The 25,171-nt window shown below is 40.1% G+C and overlaps 1 protein-coding gene across 7 annotated transcripts in view; it reads right to left on the bottom strand.

The window, feature by feature from the left end:
* LOC146548621 (uncharacterized) overlaps positions 1-25,171 on the bottom strand; it is a 73,824-nt gene that overhangs the window by 4,002 nt on the left and 44,651 nt on the right. For 2 of the 7 annotated variants that reach the window (XM_085261432.1, XM_085261433.1), the window contains 4 exons: positions 5,718-5,936; positions 4,122-4,262; positions 1,628-1,783; positions 1,364-1,539 (listed from right to left, as the gene is read on the bottom strand). In XM_085261432.1, the coding sequence (XP_085117558.1) occupies positions 1,364-1,539; positions 1,628-1,783; positions 4,122-4,262; positions 5,718-5,936 (692 nt within the window). Of the gene's footprint in view, positions 1-1,363; positions 1,540-1,627; positions 1,784-4,121; positions 4,263-5,717; positions 5,937-8,220; positions 8,904-10,301; positions 10,408-16,190; positions 16,227-25,171 lie in introns of those variants that run through there. The other 5 variants (XM_085261429.1, XM_085261428.1, XM_085261431.1 and 2 more) reach the window with 5 other exon arrangements.

Below are 25,171 nucleotides of genomic sequence, written 5' to 3'. Positions count from 1 at the left end.
CCCATAAGAAACTTAAACAAGGTCAGCAAGCGCACATGTTGTGGGAGCAGAAACATGTGGTGTATAGATTTAATAGGACAGCAGACCTAAGGCTGTGTGCATGCATGATTTATACTGGACTGTGTTAGTGTAACAGTTATCTGTGAAGGTGCTTTGAATCTGCTGAGTGGTATTTGTGTTTTCCATTTTAAGAAGCTGCTGCCATCAACACTGCAAAATCTCACCAAACAAGGTGGAAACCTTTCCTTCATGTTGAGAAAGTTAAAGTTCAGCCATCATGGACTTTTTCCCCTAAAGCAGAGGTGTCCAACATAAGGCCTGGGGACCAGAACCAGGCTTAAATCCAGCCCACTGGACATCTTTGGAAAATGTAAAGGAGGGTATTATAATAAGGAGGGCTGTATTTTTATCAGTTTTACAGCTTCACCTTCTGATAAAGACCTCCCCCATGGCCTTTTTTACTACACCAAAGTAACAAGTAAAATATAACAGAAATTTCTATATTATAGAAATTATAATAATTATTATATTTTTTATTTTGATTCATTAATTATGAATTACTAATTTAATTGTGACTGTAGGAGAGTCTAAGTAAAGGCCATAACCCTTTCTATAATTTTCCACATTTGTTTATTTGTCCTGACTATAATTCACTTCTTTCACTTCTTCTTCTATCTTTCTTATATCAAATGGATTGAATGTGTAGTTAAAGATCCTTACACAGACAGAAAAGAATGATTTGGTTCGGCCCACTTAAGATGTAAGTGGGGTGTACGTGCCCCATGATGTAAAAAGAGTTTGATATAAGTATACACAAAGGACAAATTCAGCCTCTAGGTCTGAAAAGTAATCAGAACCTACATCCTTTCTAATGGCCACCAGGGGGCGACCTCTCTAAGTCTGTCTGTAAATAAGTCTTTGGGAAAACGTCTGTACTTGTTGCTTCATGTGTGACCTCAGTAGATGTTTTTTGGATGGGTTTATGTTATGAATTACTACTTTTAAATCTTATTTAATATAACATGTAATTATTTTGTTATGTTATAAACTAGGGTACAAGCAAAGACGTGGCTAACTTGTGATTTACGAGTTATTACCGTATGAGCATTAAATATCCTCTGTTTGTTGTTTTTGTCTGTCCCACACCTTTGTTAAATCTATTTTCAGAAACCCAAGCTGGTGATGATCCTAACACTAAGCTTCAGGCCTCAATCAGCAATGCAGAAACCAGTTGGTGAATAAACAGTGGATACATCCATTTCTTTGATAGAAATTTATCCCTGGTGCCGACATGTCTGATGCATCTGCCGCTGTGTTTATATGAAAAACAGTGCAAGGCTTTATAAAAATCACATTCACAGACCTGCTGCTGTTGTTGGTACTGCAGAAACTGTTGCTGCTGGTAGTGATGAAGCTGTTGGAGATGTTGGAGTTGACTCTGCTGCTGCAGGGCGAGTTGAACCTGGTGCTGCTGAATGTAACTTCCTACTGTCCCCTCGTACCCCTCACCAGGTGTGCCTCCTGCTCCATTGCTGCCACCTGCAACAACCACAAGACACCCAGTGTGCAGTGCTCAGTGACACAGTCTGGTGCTTAAAGCCTGTAAGAGAGGATGATAAATCATCACCGGCAGCCATGATGTAGGAGCCTGCAGCAGGCGATGCCACGCCCGAGGGCTGGCTGGTGATTGGGTCCCAGGCGTCAGAAGACGACAGGCAGTACAGGCCCTGCGAGACGTAGGTGTGAGGCCAGACATCCGCAGAGGAGTGATGGAGCACCTGGTCTGTACAGGGAAGCACAGACAGATGGTAGGCGTTGTAGAGGAAAACACAGACAGAGAAGACGCTGCTAGGGTGGAGAGGCAGGGGTAAACCAAGTCATGGGCAGAGAAAAATCAAGACGTAGCTGGAGGAGCGGAGCTGGAACGTTCTGTAATTTGTCTTTTTAGTTTGCAAAAGTTTAGGAGTTGGATTAATATGGAAACTTCAATCAGTTTAGATTCAGAGGTTTTACCAAACTATTAACTGTCTGAGATTTGAAAGCCACAAAAATTAAAAATACCCTAAATTACATTATTTTAGAATAAAAAACAAACAAATTCAGATCTGTCATTTCTCTGAGCTAACTGACATTAAACTGAGATTAAAGCACCTGAGCTGGCGTTTCTACCATAGCTTTGAATGCACAGAGAAAGTTGCAATAAGCAAGCAGCGTGCTCTGAGTGCTAATTACAGCTTAATTATTATCCATGATTACAAACTGTAGTTATGAGGATTTTTTTGTGTGGATGTGTTTAAAAGCTGTTATGGTTATAAGTGGTTATATAATAAATCCTAACAGTTCCAGAATGTTCTTGCTTCTTTCACTTTCAATAAAATATAATCATTATAATTAATAATCATATTATAATTTTGGCTGTTATGTTTTCATGTCTTAGATATACTGGGTCTGGTTTTATTTTAAAACCTAATAATTACTCTCCCTGCACTCTGAAACATTTATTAATGATTAATCATCCATTTATTAAAGTCAGACAGGAGAAAAAGATCTGTAGTTCAGAATTTGTTGCAGATACATTTGGTCAAAATTCACCCAAACTGTACTGTAAAGGTAAACAATGAAATGTTCTTCTTAAACATATGATGGAAATCAACAGATGACTGTTTCTCTTCACTTTGTGACAAACAAAGCACGAAAAAATACTTTTGATAACTCCGCAGCAATATCAGAACCACGCTGTTTTTAATTGCAAACCTTGTTGTGATCTCTTATGGATACTATTTCCTTTCTAATGAACTAAATCTAAATCAGAAGATCTAATATTACACCTCAGCCATTAGTGTTTATCTAGGCTGATATAAAACAGGGTTAAACCTGACCTCAGCCAAAAGAAACATATGGTAATAACTTTAATAGCAGTATGATTAGCTTATCTACAGAGCAGAGCCATGGAGGGATGCAGCGCTGTGGAGGAGAAACATGCCCTCAGTCCTAATGTGGATATGAAGTAGCTGTGTAACCGTTGTTGTGTGTGTATCCCTTGCACGTGTGTGTATGTTGATGTTGCATGCTAGATAAAGCACTGAGCAGAGCCCATATGGTGGTGTTAATGAGAGCGGGGCTAAGTCCTTGTGCTAACCTACAGGCTCCCTCAGGGCTTGGACAGTGCTCTGCTTTACTAAACACCAGTCAGAACAAACATTTACCTGCACAGAGAGTTTACAGTGTTACTCTGTATGCAGGTAAATGTTAAAGCGTACACATTAGTTTTACTTTATCTTAGAATGGGAAGAAAAATATGGGAGTATTTCTTGTTTTGCTTTGATTTTTATGAGGATACACAGCCATTCCTGTGAGGCCAGAATGTGTTTGAAACAAATATCTTATCACCCGAGGCTCAAATCAGGATATGAGTTTGCCAACATTTTTCTTTAATAAAACCTTGTGCAAAATTTAAATCGTCTCAACTTTCATCCAGTCTGTTTCTGCCTTTGATGCACGCAGCTCTTTTGGGCTACAGACATGAAGCCCTAACAGAATGTGCTCTGGTATTTCAGGACTGGCAGGCTGTCATCTGAATTTGTCATTTGGAAGTTATTGAGTAAGTGCCCGGTCAGAGTGAAAGGCAGACATGTGCAGCTGTGAGCCTGCCCTCCAAAAGTCCTTTACCCCTGCTTTGGAGACAAACTGACAGGACTCTTTTTTTTTTTTTTTTTTTTTTTTTTTTTTTTTACAACTCACATTGGAGTAAAACCCGGAGTTCACTGTGTGGTCCAAAGACGTGAGTTTGAGACCTGTTTGAATCTCTTGCACAAAGTGAGTCCGTGTTTTACTTTAACAGCGTTCAGGTTTTAGACACAGTGAGTTAATTTATCACAAATCTCTGTCTCACATTTAACTCTTAGATCCTCTCAGTAGTTCCACATATTGTGTCATCAACATAATTAATCTCTATTGTGTTGATGGCACCAAATGTAGCACCATAGCACCTAATTTACAAGGACCGGGCTTGACATCTAAGACTTAACTGGTCACTCTGCTGTGGCTCACAGCGACCGAACAGTGGGACAAAACAAACGCTAAACCGAGTCACCAAATGGGCCGGCTGGTGATGCACTGACCTCTGCTGGTGATGCTCTCTTGGTTGACCTCACTCAGGTGGGCGACGCTGCCCTGGTTGGAGCCGGCTCCCATGCTCTCCCCGTCCATCGAGTTCCAACCAAACAGAGTCGCCTCAGAAATTGCAAACTGTTGCATGATACCTGAAGATGGAGATAAACAATGCATGTAGCAAGAATGAAAAAATCCCCCGACTCGCTAAAACATCATGAACGTGAAGCAAATCCCAGTCCCTGCTCTGGTACCACATACACATGTTAATTAATGATACAACAACAGTCATTAATATGGATAAACAGCAGGTTTGTGTTGGATTGGAGGAGAATACTGAGGGTTTATTAGACTCATTTTCAAAGAAAGTGCATCACCCTGTTTTTTCTCTGAAAGTGCTGCAGTCATTAATTACCAGCGACAGCTCAGCTAAATATTACCTAAAAATCTGATCAATGTTTCATTTTCTGAAACAACACAAGGTCGTCTAATAACATTTCAGACTTCGTTTTGTTTTAATAAATAGCTGCAATGTTCTGAAAGTGACTGCCAAGTATTTGTTATAAGTTTATTAAATCTTTTGTATTCATGTAATTCTAGCCATTAATCAGCATGAGATGAACAAATTTGTAGGATAGATTGATTGTGAATAAAATATGGACGCACAGTTATGGTCTCTGAAAAAATTGGAAAGGATGCAAGTTGGCTTCACTTTCCAGACTCTTTATATCCCGTTTACGGACTTTTTTTTTTTAAACAATTTGCCATTTGTTATTTATGTTTACTAAAAAGTCTACCTTTAGTCTTATATACATAATGACAACCTGCTCATGCAACAGACAACCAAGAAGTCATCCAGTTATTGAGCAACACTTTCAACCTCTGGTTGCACGTCACAAGTGCAAGGTAGTTGCAGAGGTTGTCACCAGACAACGGTGGTCTGACTTGGACTCACTGCAGTTTCTTTCAGAAAGATTAGTGATGATTTGCAAACGCAGGCACTTCAGCAACTCAGTCTGCGCTGAGCAAAACTCATCTACGATGCAGCTTTTTGCAATATAGGACTCAACTCAGCTGTTTGTCCTCGTGGTTGTATTCTGGGTATATTTCTAACAAAAGCAAGATTTCTAAGCTCCTCCTTTCCTCACAGCAAGAAGGTCCCGAGTTCATTTCCACCATCAGGCTGGGTTTTCTGTGTGGAGTTTGCATGTTCACAGGTGTGAATGTGAGTGCGAATGGTCGTCTGTCTCTATGTGTTAGCCCTGCGACAGCCTGGCAACCTGTCCAGGGTGTATCCTGCCTCTCGCCCTAAGTCACCTGGGATAGTCTCCAGCCCCCCCACGACCCTGAACAGGATAAATGGAAGAGAATGGATGGATGCACTAATTAATCATTTTCAATATTATCATAAATAGATTGCAAGCTTGACTCCATTTAATCACAAACTGATAACATACTGATTGCGAGTAATCACAGACCCGCTGTCCGTCTGTGAATCAACCATTTCAAAGGCGACAAGATTGCAAAATCATTGCACAAGTTTCCTCAATGCGACTGAAGCATTAGTGTAGCATATTTGCAAATTCAGCACTCAGGTGTGTCCTCACCTGCAGCAAAGCGAGCCTCCTTCTCGCCATCGCTAAGGTCACTGTAAGCGTCGTTCTCCATCCTCCTCTCCTTTTCCCTCTGAAGGTTGGTATGGCCCGCTCCCCCTAGCGGCCCCGCAGATGGTTTGCCCCAGCTCTGCCACTCTATCATGTGGGCCACTCGACCCTGGGCCATGGCGGTGGGCTTGGTCACCTTGTCCTTCATGGAGCGAGTCACACCTACAGGAGGTATGAGGGCGGCAGGAGGGGCAGACCAGCAACACACACGTACAACACACACCACACACACACACACACACACACACAAAAACTCTGTCAAAACTACTTCTGGCCCCTGCAGTTGACTACACCTCCATCTGAGGCTCATGTGGGGGTTGGGGTGGGGGTAGGAGTAGAATGATAATGAGAAATGTGAGGGTCTGTTTAACACTTGAGATGATGATAGGAAATGTTAGCTCAGTAATAAATGAATTTGTGATTGAACGTGATTTTATGACAACAACATGGCACCTATTTAATTTCATTAATCTATAAAAACGCATTCAGTAGTATGCTAGGATCATCAGAATGAGCATGGATGTATTTGTGGGTGAACTGGTGTTTCATTATTTCCAAAGAAGCTCTGCTGACTGCAGTAATATTCAGTCCTTTGGACAGCTTCTAGTCACACCGGCCATGTTTCAGAAGCATTTAGTCTGCACGGGTCTTTTTGTTATTATAATAAGCCTTCCTCAAGAGGAACATGCTAATATTTATCTCTCTGTGGACCACATTAAACTCTGACCTTTAAACCACTGCTGCCTTTGATTTTCTGTGTGTGGACCTGAGGATATCAGCTGTCAGCAGTCAACTCGTTTTAAATGTGTCACCTCGGTTATTACCCCAGTACTAATCACCACAACGAGCGTGACAGTCACTCCTCGGCTTCTATAGTGAGACAAATTGTTTAAGATAATAATGATACGTGCTGTGATAGTACAAGATGTTTGATTCAGTATGAGACTTTGTTTGGCATGTGAGTACTCCCCACGGAGACCCAGATGTGTACTCATACTGGTCAAAAAGTTGAGTGTAGACACTCAGTGTGGTGGAGAAACTTCTAGCAACCACTCACCAACCGTTCAGGTTATACACATTTTTCAACCTGTGGTTGCCATGGTGAGGGGATCAGCCAAAAGAAGAAGCAATCACTGACCAGTCTACAGGCCAGTGCAGCCAGGATCTAAGCAGAAGATTTGAACCAGAGCTGTGTGCCCTCACAGATCCTAAAACACTAATATTTTTTTCCATTTTTTTTTATTTGTCTTTTGTAAAACTGAAACATGGCTCTTAAAAGCCATAACTCCACAAATACGTTGTAACTTGACTGATAATATGGGAGAAGCCAGCATATCAATGTGACACAAATTGAAAATATTTTAAAATTAATAATTGCAAGATGGTTTATTAGCTATTAGCCCTAGCATAAAAATAAATATACATTTTTGTATCATATAACTCTCTATCATCTTTATTCACTGCTGAATCTTCGTTTGTATGCACAGCAAACCATGCTTAATCTTTGGTCAGGTGATTGGCAGGAATGATGAGGTCAGAGGTCATCGTGGTTGCCCATGTGCTTGTTAAATTTTGCTCATTTTAACAAAGAACAAAGGATGTCGAGTGAAATGCTGACGAACCCACATTAATAATTACAAGAATTGCTCATCTTCTTGTAAACAGAATGAATGAGGTTCATTAGAATTTACGTGATTAAAAATGTTTTACGGAGCCGAAGAGAGGCAGAAGAAATAGTCCCTCGGTGTAAACAGAACAGGGAGAAGTGTCCACCGGCAAATCTCTGTCCAATTAAGATGCAAATATAGGCTCCAAACTGGGGACATATTCACTGACTCAAATGGGTACGGAGACACTGATCGATTAAAAAATTAAATTAAAATCCAGCAGGCATGAATAAACAAAGAGCGAGCTTTGGAAATTGCTCCCCCGGTCCATGGGGCAAGTAACAGGCTGGGCTAAAAATAGAAACACTTTTCCTCTTAGACAAAGCCAGCCAATCTCATTTGAAAATCAAACAGTCCCTGCAGAGCCTAATTGGGGATGGAAATAGGTGGAAAGAATGGGGATGAAGGATGAGGGAGGGTGTTGGGGTCTTGGCTATTCAAAGGCTCAAAAATATAACACTATACACTGTTAAAAGATAGCTGCAGATGTATTTAAAGTGCACCAGACACAACAGAAAATACATTTTTTACATAAACACTCTGAGATGCTGCACTCAGACAAAAAAGAGCACTACAGTTTGAAGCACAGAGCAAGAGAGAGCACGAAAGAGGCACCGGCCACTTGTAGTCACGACACTGCACAACAGAGTCACAAATATTGGGCCACACCACCAACACCACCACCAGCAGCAGCACTGCCACGGTACAAATACACTACATTTCCCAACACACCTGTGGAGATGCTTCAGTAAGTAATTAAAGTAAGTATTCTTACTTACTTTAGTTTCTTTGAAATCAAAGATCTGATTGAATTTCCATCAATGACTCTGAAATGTGTCCCGTCATTGACGTCTGCTGTTGATATCAGTGGAAGAGAGAGGAAAGTAGGGAGTGATATAGGAAGGGGCACCCACAGGGGCGGCCATGTTGGTTCCAAGCTCCTCCTCCTCCTTCGCCTGCTCTAGAGTGAAGTTGTTTGTTAAGTCAGAGTTTCATTTACAAAGTCCATTGCCGTTTATGGCAATTTGAAAAGATAATTAAACATGTTTTCTTCGAGGGTGTCAGATGATTCTTTGGCCTGCAAGCAGTGCAGAAACCAAGTGATGGAAGAAGCAGAGTGGAGATTTTGTCAAGCAAACAGATCTCAGAGGCTGCCCTGGAGGTAAAAACATGTCCGTTTGTTATGTTAAACCAAGGTTCAACTTAACAAAGAGCATTTGACATGTAAGATGTGTAACTGTAAGTTCTGTGGTTTCAGTTTGTGAGGCTCTTGTGTTTTTCATATTCGGTCTAATGAAAGCACAACTTCTTCACCCTGAAGTCCTCCTAAACTCCTTTGTTCACAGGCTATCGAGGTGCCATGAAAAATGTTCCTTCTTCCCATTAAAGGTTAAAAACTACCTGATTTCCATTTGGCCCATATCCCTTTCAAGGTCTTCTCCGGGTGCAGCTATGGACTGCTGCCAGCACTGCTAATAATTTTTAGAGATCTCCTTGAAAGTCTTGCTCTGACCACCCTCACAAGTGGTTCTTACCTTGGGGTTCTTTCTATAACATCCGAGGATATTTATCTTACAATATAAAGCACTTTACATGACTATTGTTGCTATATATGAAAAAATGAAAGTAAATTGAACTGAATTTTGGTTAAGATGGAAACACATCAGACACGTGGGGCAGGTTTTCATTACGTCAATGTAATGAAAACACTCCTTTCTGAACCATGAATGGGCAGGAAATGGGATGTACCACAGTTTTTGGTTGTTTGATGCTAATCGTCTTAGAACTTTTCAGGATAACTCTGATCCCGGTTGATGAGCACGCTTCTGTTTTTTCTAACTTGATGGACGATTTTTGAGGAGCTTGGACATCATGAGCTCATCTACTGATATTTGATGTTTGGACCCTTAACATGGAAGCCGGGTTGATGCTTGGTCTGTGTGTTTGAGGTCTGTGGTAAAACTGCAGATGCACACATGCAGACGGTCAGAGCGTGACTTCCATCAAGCAATCCCAAAATTAAGCTGTGCCGTTGACATGTTCACAGGGAGACATCCTTAAAAGGAAGACTGACCAAATCTAAATGCGCTCAAATATTATAGTTATTTGGATTTTGGATAGTAAGCCAACTGTTCTTCTTTGGTGTTGGTGTTGTTTACAAAAAGCTTTAATAATCACAGGTTGATGGGGGCATATGCTAACTACCACTGATGGTTCAGGAGGGGTTGTCTACACTGTATTAGGACGTAAGAAATTATTTACTGTTCAGAAGTTCTTTGATCAGTCAAACGACTCTTTTCACTGCATTTTTGCATTTGTTGTCAAATTGCATGGGCAGAGCTTTTCCAGATTTTATTTCCAGACTACTCTTTCTATTTTGTAGTTTATTATAACTGAAAGGTCAGCCTGCACCTTCTGTCTAAACCAGTGTGGCTGCCACCGCTTTATCACCCTCTGAGAAAAGTTTGCAGAAGGGAAAAAAAAAACCCACTCTGCAAAGAGGAATGAATGGTTTGGTTGCCTTAAATAAAGGGCAACACAAAGATTTAAAGTTAAGTCAAAGTAATTACCAATTAGAAGAGAAAAATGACAAGAGATTACACAGTCCATTTAGCCTCATTTATACTGGTGATTCCCATTAAACCAAACCACACACTGATCATTTGGCTGCTGCACTAATGTGTCACCAACCAATCATCTGAATAACACGCAAGAAGAAACCAAAAATTATCTTTTGCACAGCAGGGAAAGGAGATGCAGCCCCTGCCAGAGCTCAACAACAACTTCACTCTTGATCCACCGTGGAGCATGTGGAGGCAACATGGGGGCTGTTTTACCATCTAGCAGCACAGACACACACCTGACACACCTGACAGAGAGGACTTAGCCAGGGCACCGATCCCATAGGTGTTGGTGGGCTTCCTCTTGAGACGAGGCAGAATGGAAGTAGTGTCCTCCATGGACAACTAAAGAGAGAGGAGAGGTAAATGTGGTATTGGTGCAGCACAGGGGTGGACAGAAGGAGGAGGAGAGATAATAGAACCAGAACAGGTGAGAGAGATAAATGCAAGAAAGGAAAAAAAAGGGAATAAAAGAAATTGAGGTGAAGAGGGCAGACGATACAAGACTCAGAAAACAGTCTGATGGAGTGAGAAAGAGAAGAGAGGTTGTAGCAGAGGAGATAAGATAGAAGGGTTAATTATTTGAGCACTTTGTAAATGGCTTACAGGGATCGTTGAAGAGAAGAGAATTATTGATATTCTGTGTCTCAAAGGAAAAATTAATGATAAAGTGTTGATTTAAAACCAAATTAAAAGGGTAGCAGTCTATTGTGAGCTCAGCAGCTATTATTTGACATAAAACCATCCTGAAAAATGTGATATTGAACAGATATTGAAGGCAGAGTGTTGTCGCATTACAAAGATTACCTGTAGCGCATTTTGCTGTGACTCCATTGTTGGATATTACTCACTGTCTCGTCTATCACCGTGAATGTTACCAACCCAAATATGCTCAGCTGTTTCTGCATTTTACCAGGAAAACGTTGGAGGCTTGTTGTGAATACATGAAGTCGTGAGACTGACACCAACAACCGCTCCTCAATTTACAAAATCAGGTCATACAATTAGTGTCAAACACCACTCTGTTGGATATCAGATGCCGTATATGTCGTATCGTATCTACAGAAATCCTGAACACTGAGCAGTAACCTTTTTTCAGGTTTAAAACTCTGTGAGAGAGTGAGTTGCACGTTTTGTAAGTCGAGGAATGGTGGTTTGTGTTTTTTGGGAGCTTTGCATTTTGCATTTGTTTTGTTTTCATAAACTTTATATCTACGCTTTCTGGGTGTAACCAGACCCGATCCTTACTAAACCTTTGGTTTTCTCAAGCTGCAACAGTGCTTGTGTTTTTTTTTCACCCAGCAAAGACTACATGTTAAAGATGGCGTCTAGCTCAACTGCTACAATGGCACGCTCTCAAATCATTGGTTAAAGGTGTGGTAAGATTCAGCCAGGCACCGAGTGGTTCTTGGGGGCCTGGAGCCCTGGGACCCTGATCTCTGCTCGCACCGGCCTCTCGCGGCTTCGACTGCCCTTTGCCTCCGGTCCTTTGGGAGTCCCACACCTTAGCCGTGGGTGCCCCACTTAAGGCCTCACTCCTTCTCCTGCTGGGATGGGCGTGCAGATTTCACCAGGATGTGTGGCCTTGGGTCTTCAGTATTCGTGGCTGCCAATGGCCCGGTTCTCCCGGATCCATCTCTGTCTTTCTCTGACTCCTTAGGGGCTGTTATTACGACTTCCCACCCTCATTTTTAAGTGCATTTCATCACAGAGACACACACTCTCTCTTTCACCCTCTCACACACACACACACACATTTTTTTTCTCTTGCCTGTCCTCCCTTAAACATCGTCATACTGTATACCAAATATAATAGAAATAACACGAATAGAAATGATGAAATAAACAGATAAACCCTGAACAAGAGGATCCTTGTACACAACAGTTCATTCAGCTCATTATTCTGCCCCACAGGACGGGATTTGTTTTTCCTCCTTTGTGCCATATAGCCCACATTCACACTTACAAGCCGCATCTTAAGATTTCTCCAGTATTTAGTCAATAAAATAATGTGTAGAAATAATAATATGTTGATTTCAAGCTATGATCATTCAATGTTTCTTTTGACATTTATTGACAGGAGAGTAGAGCACGCAGGGAAGCAAAGAGAGAGCGAACAGGAAAGAGCAGACTCAAACCGAGGCCCCTGCAGTAACCTTTTCATCTGTGGGTGTTCTTGACTCAACCCTCACGTATCTTTGTGTTCTGATATAAGAGGAAATCACATTGTTGGCGCTATATTTTTACGCTGATTTGAGATTTGTCTCAGGGATGTAAACTACAAGTTTATTTAATCAGGAAGTGAAATTATTTAGATTAGGAATCCTGAGCCGTGATAGGCCTAATTAAACGGGCTTATTTGAAAAAAAAACCCCACAAGAACGGAGGAGAACATCCAAAATTCACAGAGAAATCAGCTGTAGTATTGTTAACATCCAAAACATCCCCAAACCTTGTCACCACCGCCACTGTTATAGGAACTTTCTGCTGAACTGCCAATCAAAAGATGTGCAGACAACCCAGCTTAGCCAAGACCAGAACAATTGACATGGATAACTACCAGCACAAACAAAAGATGCATGTTTGGTTTTCGGAGTAAACGGTCCATTAAAGTGAGATGTTTTGTCTTTTATGAATCAACCAGAAGGTCCCCAAAGGAGAATAATTTAAAGTGAAATTTCAAACATAAGTCAACAACAACATACTAATAATGAGAACCTAGATGCTGTTCCTCTCCTTTACACTTAAATAGCTGAATGTTGAACAGTTTTCAAAGCTATAGTTATTCCATAAAAACACTCATGTGTACAGTAAACTTGTGTTACTTCCCGGCAGCAGAGCTCCTGGCAAACAAAGCCAAAAATTAATGAACTCAGAGACTGAGCCCGGCTCTTAATGAGGCCCTCCCAGCGGCTAATTACAGTAAGAAATAATAGGGAAGCACATGGACTCTGTTACACGGGAGGATTTTGTGAGAGATATGATGTAATATTTTGAGTTAAGGTGTATGACTCACAATAAAAAGGCAAACTGATATGATCTGGTCCCTCTGTGGTGTGCAAGTGGAGCATCATCCACACGCTCCTACTTTAAACTGCCTGCATACACCAGTAACATTATATGGTGTTGTTGCTGGGCAGCCAGAGAGTCAACAGGCATACAGATGAAACTATTACAGCAATCTTCTTCCATTAGTCGTGTATCTGCTTGACTCTGTTTCTCCTCAAATATAATAAACCACAGGTGGACGCCTATTTTGCAACTAAAACCATTGTTCTCCATTAAAATCCTCCTCCAGTCCTTCCAGCAAAGCACAGCCATAGCTTAACCAATATGGCAGAGAAGTGTTTTAATGTGCATTAATCAGCATTTGGTTTTATTTGTAAGGTTAAAAGGGTCACATATTCATATTCATATGCTACATAACTTTGCCGCCCCCTTTCGCTTATGGTTTTTCATTCACTGCATTGTTCAGGCTCACAGCAGGCAACCTCAGCTGCTCTCTACTGCTTTGATTAAACCACTGCAATCACTCCACTCTGTACTGCCAAACAACAGATTGGAGCTGATGGAATATTGAAGAGTGTATGGAGCCAGGATAGGAGCTTAAAGGATCCCGAACTTTAAGATGTATGAACTGACGTTCTTTGCTAACAGCAGAAACAACTTTCTAAAGCAGTAATATGCAAAAGACCCTAGCCTCATTAGCCTGTTTCATGAGCTCTTAATATGCCTTCATATGATCTTAAAATCACTCTACACTAACATTCAGAATGTGGTTTCCTATTAATATGCCATAAACCAGAACAGAGTTCACACAAACACAAACTTTCGTCTTTTTGGAGAGTTTTAAAATGTACTTAAAACAAAATGTACTCTGAAGTAGCTGAATAATGTTTCCCAATTTCCAAATAGCTGAACATTGAAGCTTTCATGCAATGGTGTGTACTCCCTTCATCCTTATTGGTGAAGCTGACAGATGAGAATGTGTGACGGATGTGTTCCTTAGACCTGAGATTATGATGCATTTTTCCCTCATCAGTTTGGCAGCACTGGTGTTTTCCTACTGTATTTAGTTTGTGTTCTTCTTTAAAGGGAGTAGTACACTCCAGTCACCCAGTTCTTAAAAGAAATATAGTCGAGTTTCAGTATAAAGCTCCTTTGCTCTCAGCTAAACAGATTAATTGGTTTTCGCTCTGCAAAGTTGTCTTCATGTATGCAAGTATGATCCGTTAGCATTCTCCCAATAAACTCAAGTGAAGTAACACAATGTGCCACTGGGACTCAGGATGTTGGGTACTGAAAATATGTATGCCTACATATATACACTGTGATATAAAAGTATTTACTGTGTATTTTACATTTTTGTACTGTTCATTTTTGTACATATGCATAGTTAGATTGTTAAAATACACACATGTATCATAATTTCACAGATATTTGTCCGTTATTTGAAAGATTGAACTGTTAAATTCAAATGTAATGCTATGGAAATATATATATATAAATGATTCGTATAAACTTTTTTTAAATCAAATAATAATAATTATTATTATTGTTATTTAGGGCGATCGTGGCTCAAGAGTTGGCAGTTCGCCTTGTAATCAGAAGGTTGCCTGTTCGAGCCCCGGCTCGGACACTCTCGGTCCGTGTGTCCTTGGGCAAGACACTTCACCTAAAGTGCTTTGAGGGTCTCAAAAAGCGCGATATGAATGCAATCCATTATTATTTAAAGCAACTGTTAACTGTATATTTCTGTACATTTAAGTATTATTATTCATATTGCCGCATTCATTGACCTTGTTTATAAGTAATTTCATTGTTTAATCACATTAAAATGTTCCTAATTTAATGTTTAAAAGCACTTGAAAAAGGCAAAATCCCATGTAAAATTAGGGCAACAAACTGTATTGTCATTACTGAAAATAACCATATTTTCATGAGAAAGTTATTTTCTGTTATTTTCTGGTATTATTTTGGCGCCACAGCTGCCGGAATATTACTTTTCTTAGGATTTTTTTTTACGGTGTGTAAGTTACTTGCACAATCATGTGATTCCTAATTAATGATCCCATTAATCGTTGCTTGTACTCCTCTCATGCAGCAGGGACTCCCACTACTCTTTTCATTTAGTTGGAGCTAAGTCACTGTTCTACAAAGGGTTTACACATTTGTATGCAGCCTTCAGTTTTTTATCGGTCTGAAACAGCCATAAATTTTGCAGCGATGAAATTCATTAGCCCCATAATGATTTATGTATTTGTTTGCTATATATCTACATATATGAAAAAGTCTAAATGACTGCCATTAACATTTGCAACATTTAAGATCAATTAACACTTACATGGAGGAAGTTTAAAAAAGAAAACACAGGCATTTCTTAGTGACTCCAAACTTTTAACAAGTAACTTTCAAATAACTGGTGCTGTTGCAAAAAGCTGTTTTTATTATTCCCTACATCACTTTACTAAAGTACCACACCAGTTTATCACTTTAAATAACAGTAAACAAAAACCTCCTTTGTCGGCTGTGTTGCCGATTCATCCAGGATTCTTACTCCCATCTTAAAATCAGTTGGTGCTTTACATCAGAAATGTCTCTGGACCGTTGTTGCATAAAACCCAAAATATGTCTGCGCAAGATTATTTTCCTCCAGTCAGCTCCAAGCTGAACAAATGCACATGGTGCAAACAAATTCTGCTGAAGGTACATAAACAGTTGATCCACCTTATCATCCATTGCTTTCAGTTAAAAAAGAAAAAATGACTTGTGCAAAGGCTTCAGCTGTGCATAAGATAAGCTTATTACAGCCTGTTATCTGTGACTCTGTATATATATATGCAGTATATGAAGCTTACAGTACAGTAGATTAGCAGAGAGCTAAGAGTGGAGACAGATGGGGGAGTTTACTGGGAGGGAAATAAAAACTAGGGGATAAGAGAGAGGCAGTGGGAGTGAGAGATAAGAAAGTAAGAAAGAGTGGCAGGAAAAGGTGGAAGGATAAACGAGTGGGATGTCAACTTATGTACTCCAAGTCAAAGCTCAGGTAGTCGGTTAAGTGATGGAAAGGGAAATGACAGGTAGAGGAGATTTGAGGAGAGAAAGGAGATTTAAACAAGGAGACTTACATTGATTCCTTCCCAGGAAAACTCGGCACGGCCATGCTGGGGAAGGAGGGAGAGAAGGGCGGAGGAAAGACGGAGGACAGAGGGGGGAGAAAAGTACAAGAAGGTGTAGCAAAGGAGGGAAGAGAAAAAGGCAGATTAAAAGAGGAGGATGTCAGATATAAAAAGTGCTATTAATTCTGAATTTGAATATTTACATTTTGGATGTGAGGCTTTCGTATTTCATTTTTAAATGCACCAAATTATATATGTTTGTTGCTCTTGTAAAATGAAGATTCACATTTATTTTGAAGGTCAGAAAGGACTAAAGCTCAAAAGGTCATTTTAGTTTTTTATTTTCTGGATGTCAGGACCATATGTGGTTGGACTCTGGCTATATTTCTAGAGAACTGGAAGGTTGCTGAGTGCAAATGTAATCTTTGAATGTGAATTTGTGTTAAATGGGGATTTTTGTCTACATAGACAGTAACACATAGGTGATTTTCTTTGATTTATCACAGTTTATTGCTGTAATACCACAAACAGATTGGATGTAATTGCCAACTTGACTCTATTAAAATGCCAGCTGATCTTCATCTTCATCTCATGGCAACATTTGTAGCGGATTTTAGTGATAGTGTTGCTCGACAATCTCATTTTGCAGCAAAAAGATAAATAAATAGCTGAAGTGAGATAACTGTATCTTATTGGATACAACAGATATTGACAAAGTTTAACTTTAATATCTGAATTTGCTTTCAAGATCAGATTCCTGTTAACCTCAAATCCACGACGAACTGTTGCAGATTAATATTTTCCTTAAACCAGTCTGCTCGGTCCGGACTGTGTTTGTGAAACATACGCTGGAACCCACAAACTGAACTACATGGCTCTTTATGTGAGTCATACAGTGTATGTGTGAACATTACTACAACAGTCTAATCTCACAAGACTTAAAAGGCTTTATTTTAATCAGCTGAGTCAGACTTTAGAGAGGAACAAGTAGACGAGCGGGAGGAGAAAGTGCAATCGCGTGTGAGTGTGGCGCTGTGAATGCGATCAGCTGCACTCGCCCTCTTCGCTTATACACGCTGCATTGAATGTTTAGGTAACCAATGGAACCCACCGAGGAGTGACACTGTTGCTGGGGGCAACAGCAAATCTGATGGGTGGCCAGACCAAAGTGCCATGTCCTCACATGCACACACACGGATGCAATCATGCACATTCATCACACTGTACAGCAGACACAAAGAGTGAAAGAGGAACACGTTGAAACTGTGGTTGCTCCGGAGGATTCAAGTCGACAGCTGTCAAAAGGATTTTTTTCTTTTCCTTTTTTTTATTTGTTTTTACGTCAGACTCTTTGTCACGGTGCCCTGAAGAGTTTCTCCACTGGCACTCCGAGCTTGTTATCGCAGTTGTACCGTTCAAAGCCACATATCAGACCGCAGGAGAGGTGAAACGGAAAATGCCCTAAACTTTATGTCAAAGTAAATGCCAAACTTTATCTTCTGCTCCCCACACTGCAGCCGCCGCTGCATCAACACAGGTTTTTAACATTTACATTAAACATAAACTAGAATTTATATGATTCATGGAAAGAGTAGCTGGTTATGCTGCACACTGATCCTTGTATTATTTTCACACAGCACAGAAATTTTACACGTAGATGTTCACAGAGTTTTTAAATATAGATATTTGAAATGTAAATATGTATCCTCATCATCTAGATCATCCAGGTACTCTGACAATTGGGTCTATAATGATCTACTAATGGCATCTGATGCAGGAAATTGTTCCGTGATCATTTTGCTAGATCTTAGCGCAGCCTTCGATACCATCGACCACAAAATCCTACTCAACAGGCTGAAGGTTCTGGCTGGTGTATCTGGCACTGCCTTAGACTGGTTTTCTTCCTACTTATCAGACAGGACTTTTTCTGTTAGGACTGATAGGTTCTCCTCTAACACTGCTGCCCTAACCTGCGGGGTTCCACAGGGTTCAGTTTTGGGTCCATTATTATTTTCTTTTTATATGCTTCCTTTAGCTGGCATTATTCAGTCTTTTAGTGACCTGTCTTATCATTTCTATGCCGATGACATTCAGCTGTATATGTCCTTTAAGCCTCATCAGCTGTCCACCCTAGTCCAGGCTTTAACTCAAATCTCTGATTGGCTTTCTAACAGTTACCTTGTTTTAAACATGAATAAGACAGAGACCATGATCATAGCTCCTCCTGATCTATATTCTAAAATCAGTCAGGTTCTTGCCCCTTTCTGTTCTTCTGCTAAATAAATATTCAAAGTCTTGGAGTAATATTTGACTCTTCTCTGGGCCTTGACTCACACGTGAAATCTCTGTCTCGTTCCTGTTTCTTTCATTTAAGGAACATTTCTAAACTGCGACATATGGTCTCCTTAGCTGAACTGGAAAAAATTGTCCATGCATTTGTGTGATCACGCGTTTAGATTATTGTAATTCCCTGTTTACCAGCTTGGATAAATCATCTCTTTCTCGCCTCCAAGCTATACAAAACGCAGCAGCCAAAACAAACTACAAAACTAACTCGCTCTAGCAAGCGAACTCACATCACTCCTATTTTATGTTCTTTACATTGGCTCCCAATAGATTTTAGAATTCGTTTTAAAATTATTGTTTTAACGTACAGAGCACTAAATGCATACATTTGACTGCTCAGTACTCGTGTAATAATGTAACAACAACACATGTTTTAGGATATTTTGCATCATTTGAAAGTCCTATTAAACACCATCTTACTACTTACATGAATAAATTGTGCTGCCTCTCCTCTAATTTCAGTGGAATTAGTGCTCCATACCAATCAAGGATAGACTACACTCATCATGGAACTTAACATCTTAAAATCAGCCAAGTCATTGATGACAAAAAACAGGATGGTCATTAACCTGGATAAGTCGTTTAAGAGGTTAACTACACGCCTGTAAGCTTCCTGACTGTATCTTTGATAGTTATGACGTTGTTGTCTTGACAATATCTGTCAACAGAAATTAACATAGCCACCATCTGCGGTAGTTCTCACTGCAGTAGTTGTCAACAGGATTGTATTCTGCCACAGCGAGACACAGACAGACTCACAAGGTGAAAACGATACCCCCCATCCTGCCAGTGTCAGTAATATGGCTGGTGGACACTCATATTTGAAGATGGCAATAAAAAGGAATAAAAATGGAAAGCAGTGCACCAGCGGTAATAAAATATTAAAGCGCCCGGCCTCTACTTTATTCATGCTTTAATCAGCAGCTGCTGCGCACAGAAACTCTTTAGCTCTACATCTCCATGAATGAGTGTGAATGTGACTCTCACTTGGTTTTAAGCCCTTACTGCTCTGATTAACATTTTTCATCTGGTGTCAAATACTGACGACGGTTAGCAAATTGAAACCACGGGCGAGCAGAAACAGAATTACTACTGGCTCCTTTCACTTCCTCAGCAGATCTATATTCACATCAGATGTTTATTTTCATGACAGGAGAATGAGGAATAAGAATAATCCTTTTCTAACAAAGCAGCTTCTGAGACGGCAGAGGGATTTAACAAAGACGGTCGTGTTAGCGGGTGATTCATTCAGATGCAAGCACACCTTGCTCAGTGTTAGATGTGAGCAATAAATATGCTAATAAGTTACATTTGTTAACCTTCCCGTTGATTAGAAACTCATTTTCCTGGACAAACATGTTAGTTTGGGGTGTTAATCACTAAAACTTTGCGTAAAGCCAACACAGCTGACAGATTACACCGATCTAATTGAATAATGCTTCGTTTAATCTCAAATGCTAATGAACGCGCTCGGCAGTGCGTCGCTCACAGAGCCGAGGCAACAAAGAAGGTATCATATCGCTGTAATCACTGTGTTAGTGTATTAGAGTATTAGCCAGATGAGAATATACACGAAAACAGCAAAATATCTGCGGTTTCTGTTTAGGAAATATTCGGTTAATAGTTGATTCAGTGATGGGACGCGCTGATCCAACTGACTCTACCTCTCCATGCTGAATACTAACCTGACATCACTTTCACTCTCTGAGACTGAAAATCTTATTATTTCATAACCTTGTAAAATAAAATGTAGCAGAAAGTGAAGCAAATAGATGGGCTTCATAATCAGTTTATAGTCAAAGACAGTTGAACATCTGCTGGACTCACAACTCAACTAAATGTCATACACTAAACAGAAATAAATTTAAAAAAAAACTGTCATCTGGTATTTTACACCTGTGTCGTTTTTACATGGATTCCAGCTAAATGATCACTTTGAGTATAAGTATCATTATTTTGGTCTTTTCAGTATCTTATCAGTATTTTTAGTCTTTTTAACCATATCTCGACACAAACAGTACTAGTGACTGACTGACCCAGTTTAGCCCCCAAAATAATGTTAGTGGACATAATGAATAAGTCTTTATTTAATCTCAAACAGTAATAAACACACTCAGCAACAAGAAGCTTACAAATTCAAGGCAAAGAAGAAGATATCGTCTAATTGTAATCTTAATAAATGTATGACTAACACTCATGAGAGAATACGTTCAACAGCAGCATGAACCGCTTCTGTTTTAGGAAATGTTTTGTTAGCGGCTAATGTATTCAGTGTTAAAGGCCCATTGAGTCACTTATGACCTCTGTCAGCTTCTGTTTGCGTCCTGCAGGAAATCATGCAACTGTGAAAAAAGCCATCTCCTCTTTAACTGAAGCACATGCCCATATTAGTACAACAATGCAAACTCAAGCTATAAGACTTTGCACCCACGTTGATAATTCACAATTATCTGTCCTCTAAGCTTAAAGCCAATCAGCGATTCATAGATGCTTTCAGTATTTACGCTTTTATAACTTTCTTTATCCTTTAATGTGCTATTTGCTGGTACTCGTAACTCCTAAAAATGAGAGCCGGGCTTATCCTTAGCCTAAACTGCTGGTTAATCTTTGAGCATCCTGCTCCAGATCTCCTCCCCGCAGCGCTAAACACACTTAGTTATTCTTCCTGAATCACAGTTCATTTGTAAAATTATTATTTCCCATCCTGCTTCTGCTCTCTGTAGACTACATCTGGGTTCTTATGGGACAATTATACCTAGTGCAAACAGCTCCGTACCGTTTATACCAGCTATGAGGGCACGAGTACTCGCTGAGTATTGAACTGAATACTAGTTGTCACCACGCAGACAAAACCTCTACATCAGTACACACACATATGAGGTGTAACTGGTTCTTTACACTCAGTGAGACCTACTGGCCGTAGGACCAGCTGACAAATATCTGCTAAGAAAATGTTTACGCTCATCTTTTATTGGTTTGGGGTGGAGCCTTACTCGCGGATAAGGAAGATATGGCTTTTCAAAACTGAGAAACCCAAAGTTACCCCTCAGATCTGCAGTGTAGCGTGTTAATAAAAAAATTAATGAAGCTCTTTTCAAGAGGTCAGACAGGAAGAAAGAAATACAACAAGTCTTATTCTCAAATTCTGGGCCTTTGAATAAGTTACTGCTTTCACAATAAGGTTATTAGTTAGAAATCACTGGTCTTCAGTATTTGCCAAACAATTCTAGGCATCTACACCAATGAACAACACCAACAAAGTACTGAGTGGTGATGTGACCACACTGTTTATCTTGTGATAAAGTTGTGTTCTGCCTGCAAATGTAGGTCCTGGAAATACTGTGTAGGTTACTTTGACAGTCCAGCCCTTCCTCTCCAATTCCAGCCGATTGCCAAAGCAGGAAAAACAGCTGAGAAATGGCTCAGAGAACATGACCTTATCGTGGTTAGGGAGTTTGGAGCCTTGTTTGTAAAGTCTTTATCTTACACTTTAGTTACTTGTACTTGTAGAGTTTTTCTTAATCAGCCAGTTTCTTATCTGCACCTCGGCCTATATTCTCCCAAATTTCCCTTTGTTCTCTGGTGCATCGTGTGTTTCCCAGCTGTCAACCTTTAATTACTTATAAACCTGTTTTTCTTTATTAACCTCACGACTTCCATCTTCCTGATTGCCTGACTCTTTTTGCTTCGTCATTTTGACCGAAAGTTTTGGACTTTGTTGACTTTTTACTTCAGGCATCTGCATGTACGGCCTCTTCTCCGTACATTCCCAAACAGGAGGATCCTCTGAATCTAATTCTGGTGTCTCGACATCAGAAAGCACAGAACAGTCCTGGAGGCCGCAGCCTCACCTGTACCATCATAGTCAGGTGGTGTTAGGGATGTAGTTTTCTGATCTAAAGACATGTTGTACTTGTAGGCAGAGGAGTCCTGTGCACTGACTGCTAATGTCAGCATAGCTTAACTTACATGCTGACTTGGCATAGTTGCAATTGTCACACCATGACCATCTGCATTTAGTGTGATGACGTGCTGACATTTGCTAATTAACACTAAACACAATGTTTGATGGTGCTAGATGAGTTTTCATCTTGAGGAGGGCATTTAACTTTATTTTATAACAATCTATCCAGTTGTTGTTAAGACATTTCACTCAAATTTGAATACGGCTGATGTTTAAATCTATGCAACAACTGGTTCACTTTCAGTCTGAATGTCTCACATGTAACAGAAGAAAGCAGGAGCCTTGAAATCTTAAAGTATTAGCCTCTGAATTATTCAAGGTTCAAGGTCGGACAATCTAATTAATAACTGTGAGTATAAGTTTGAACTATAAATTTACAATAATCAAAGTCACAGATACATGTGTTAGAAAATACTCTGGTAAAAGCTGAAGTACTGACTCACATTAAAGTGAAAAAGTTCAGACATATACTCAAAGTACAAAAGTAAACGGCAGTTCTTTGGAGGTCACTTCTACCAGCTATTTGTGTGCGAGGCTAACTGAACCTCATGTTGTATAAATAGAATAATACATCTTTCTCCATCTCTGAGAGTGAACTGTGCACTGACCTTTCATTTGTCTCCCTGGGAAATACAGAAACTGCACAGAAACAGTTTGTGTGTTTGCTGATATCTGCTGGAAAGTTGCCTTTTTAATTACCTGCCACTTAGAAAATGTTACTACATTTACACTTGCCGAAGCACCGCAACCAAAACTGATTGACATCTACACCTTGGCCTGCGTATAGTGGCCCGAGTGTAGTGCAATAAATGATGCATAAATGATATGTTTGTGGCCTCTTTCATTTTACATCAGTAGCATTGATAACGGAGTATAATATCATTCTTTCCAACTGCTTTGACATAATTAATAACTCCGCTCAGATGTGTTGAACCTAAAGTAATGAAGCTGTTTTGAAGAGAAATATTTTGATATTTGTGCTCAAATGTAGGGAGTACAAGCTTGGATAAACAGTTATCCTTCTTTCTTTCTTTTACTGCCCTTTGAACTTCTCAGCTATTAACGATTTGCCTTTTCTCATTTAACTTGATCCATGACTCACTATGATGCTTTTACTTGGGAGGGACAGAAAAAATATTTTAAATAATACAGTTGAGGATGTAATTAAAACTTTGGATGGCATTTGGGTTAAAGGGGTTAAAGCAGCTCAGTGGGTGCATAACAGTGAGTCACAAACAGAACCTAATGGTGCATAATTAAATCCGGAGATCGGGCTTGTACTACGTGTCATTTCAAAATCAGAGCCGTGGGATCATCTTTCTAAAAGACGAGCTAATCTTCTTTAATTCTGGTTTCAAATGATGTGAAAATGCAGTTTCAGAAGCTTTTTTTCGGTTTTACATTCCAATGGGAAACATTACAGTCGGTACAGATCTTCCAGCAGTTTTCAAGAAACTTGTTTTAAATCACAAACTAATGAAGACAAAATAGGTCCTGTGACTGCAGCTGAAACTCCGTCTGATCTGTTTGTGTTTTCCATCCTGTGACTCAGATTCTGGAAGGCTTATATCCTCGGAGGAGATCTGGTCGGAGCACTCGGTATTGATCAGACAGGCTGATGTTTCAACTAATGCGCCTTTCACCGAGCCTAATGCTGCAGGGATGTTTTCTGCACTTTTGTATTTAATGTGCAATGTGAGTCCAGCATGATGAGCTCATTCCTTTGATTTTCATGTTCACTGGTTTGTGCTGTAAAGTTTTAGTTTATCTATGATCCTAACCTCACCTGTAGCCACAAGCTGTGGGTTTCACTGATACATGCACTTGAAATGAGTGACTGTCTGAGCTTTCACTCGGAGCTTTATTTAGATTTATTTTATCTTAGATTTATTGCATTCTCATTAAACCTCCACCTGTGGTCAAAGGAATGAGGCAAGTTGTGTAAAGCCTTGAGTGCTAAGATAGAATAGAAATATGCTATATAAGAACCAGTCCATTTACCATTTCAGACATGTCCAACTGGGAGGAGACACCAGGAAATGCTGAAGAGCCGTGCTGTAATAGCCGTGCCTGCACATGTTTGAACCCAAAAATCCAGCTTGTTTGGCTACAGTGATCAGATGCCATGCTTGGGTAGAGTTAAATAAATCGCGCCCTGGTCTGCTTGAAAAGCTGGACCTCAGTTGTACTCAGGTACATCACACAGTGTGATCACTGTCCTCACTCCAATGCTGCCTTCATGAAACTCACTTTAACCTGTGACACAGGGCAGCGTGTCACTGCTTCCCCAATTAAGTCCCAAAATGCATACAATTGTGAAGAGAACTGTGCAAGAGCACATCTCAAAAGAGAGAGTGTGAGAGAGAGGCTGAGATGCTGAGACAAACTCTCGGGCGCAGATCAGTGAGCAGTGTGAGTACAGGGGAATTTAGAGGAGGGGCAACTGTGTTTGAGCACAGTATACAGTGAATCAGTGCTTGGTGCGAGCACTAATGTCTGGCTTGGAAACACCCCTTTATTTCCCCAGAAGGAGGAGGGGGCTGGTGAGAAGGAGGTGTGGGCACCTGACCCAGATAAGCAGCAGATGATGGATGGATAATTAAGAACAGAGTAGATCAGATCAGCAGTGCCACTGGCTCATCTAATAGGGTAAGAATTATGAGTTCAGTTGGGCACCTTT

Source organism: Mchenga conophoros, linkage group LG22, assembly GCF_057382185.1.
Source record: "Mchenga conophoros isolate Kocher_MC1m ecotype Shallow Benthic linkage group LG22, M_conophoros_male_GT1.1, whole genome shotgun sequence".
Taxonomy (NCBI): domain Eukaryota; kingdom Metazoa; phylum Chordata; class Actinopteri; order Cichliformes; family Cichlidae; genus Mchenga; species Mchenga conophoros.
The sequence above is the reverse complement of the archived record's forward strand: the minus strand, read 5'-3'. Positions and strand labels throughout refer to the sequence as shown.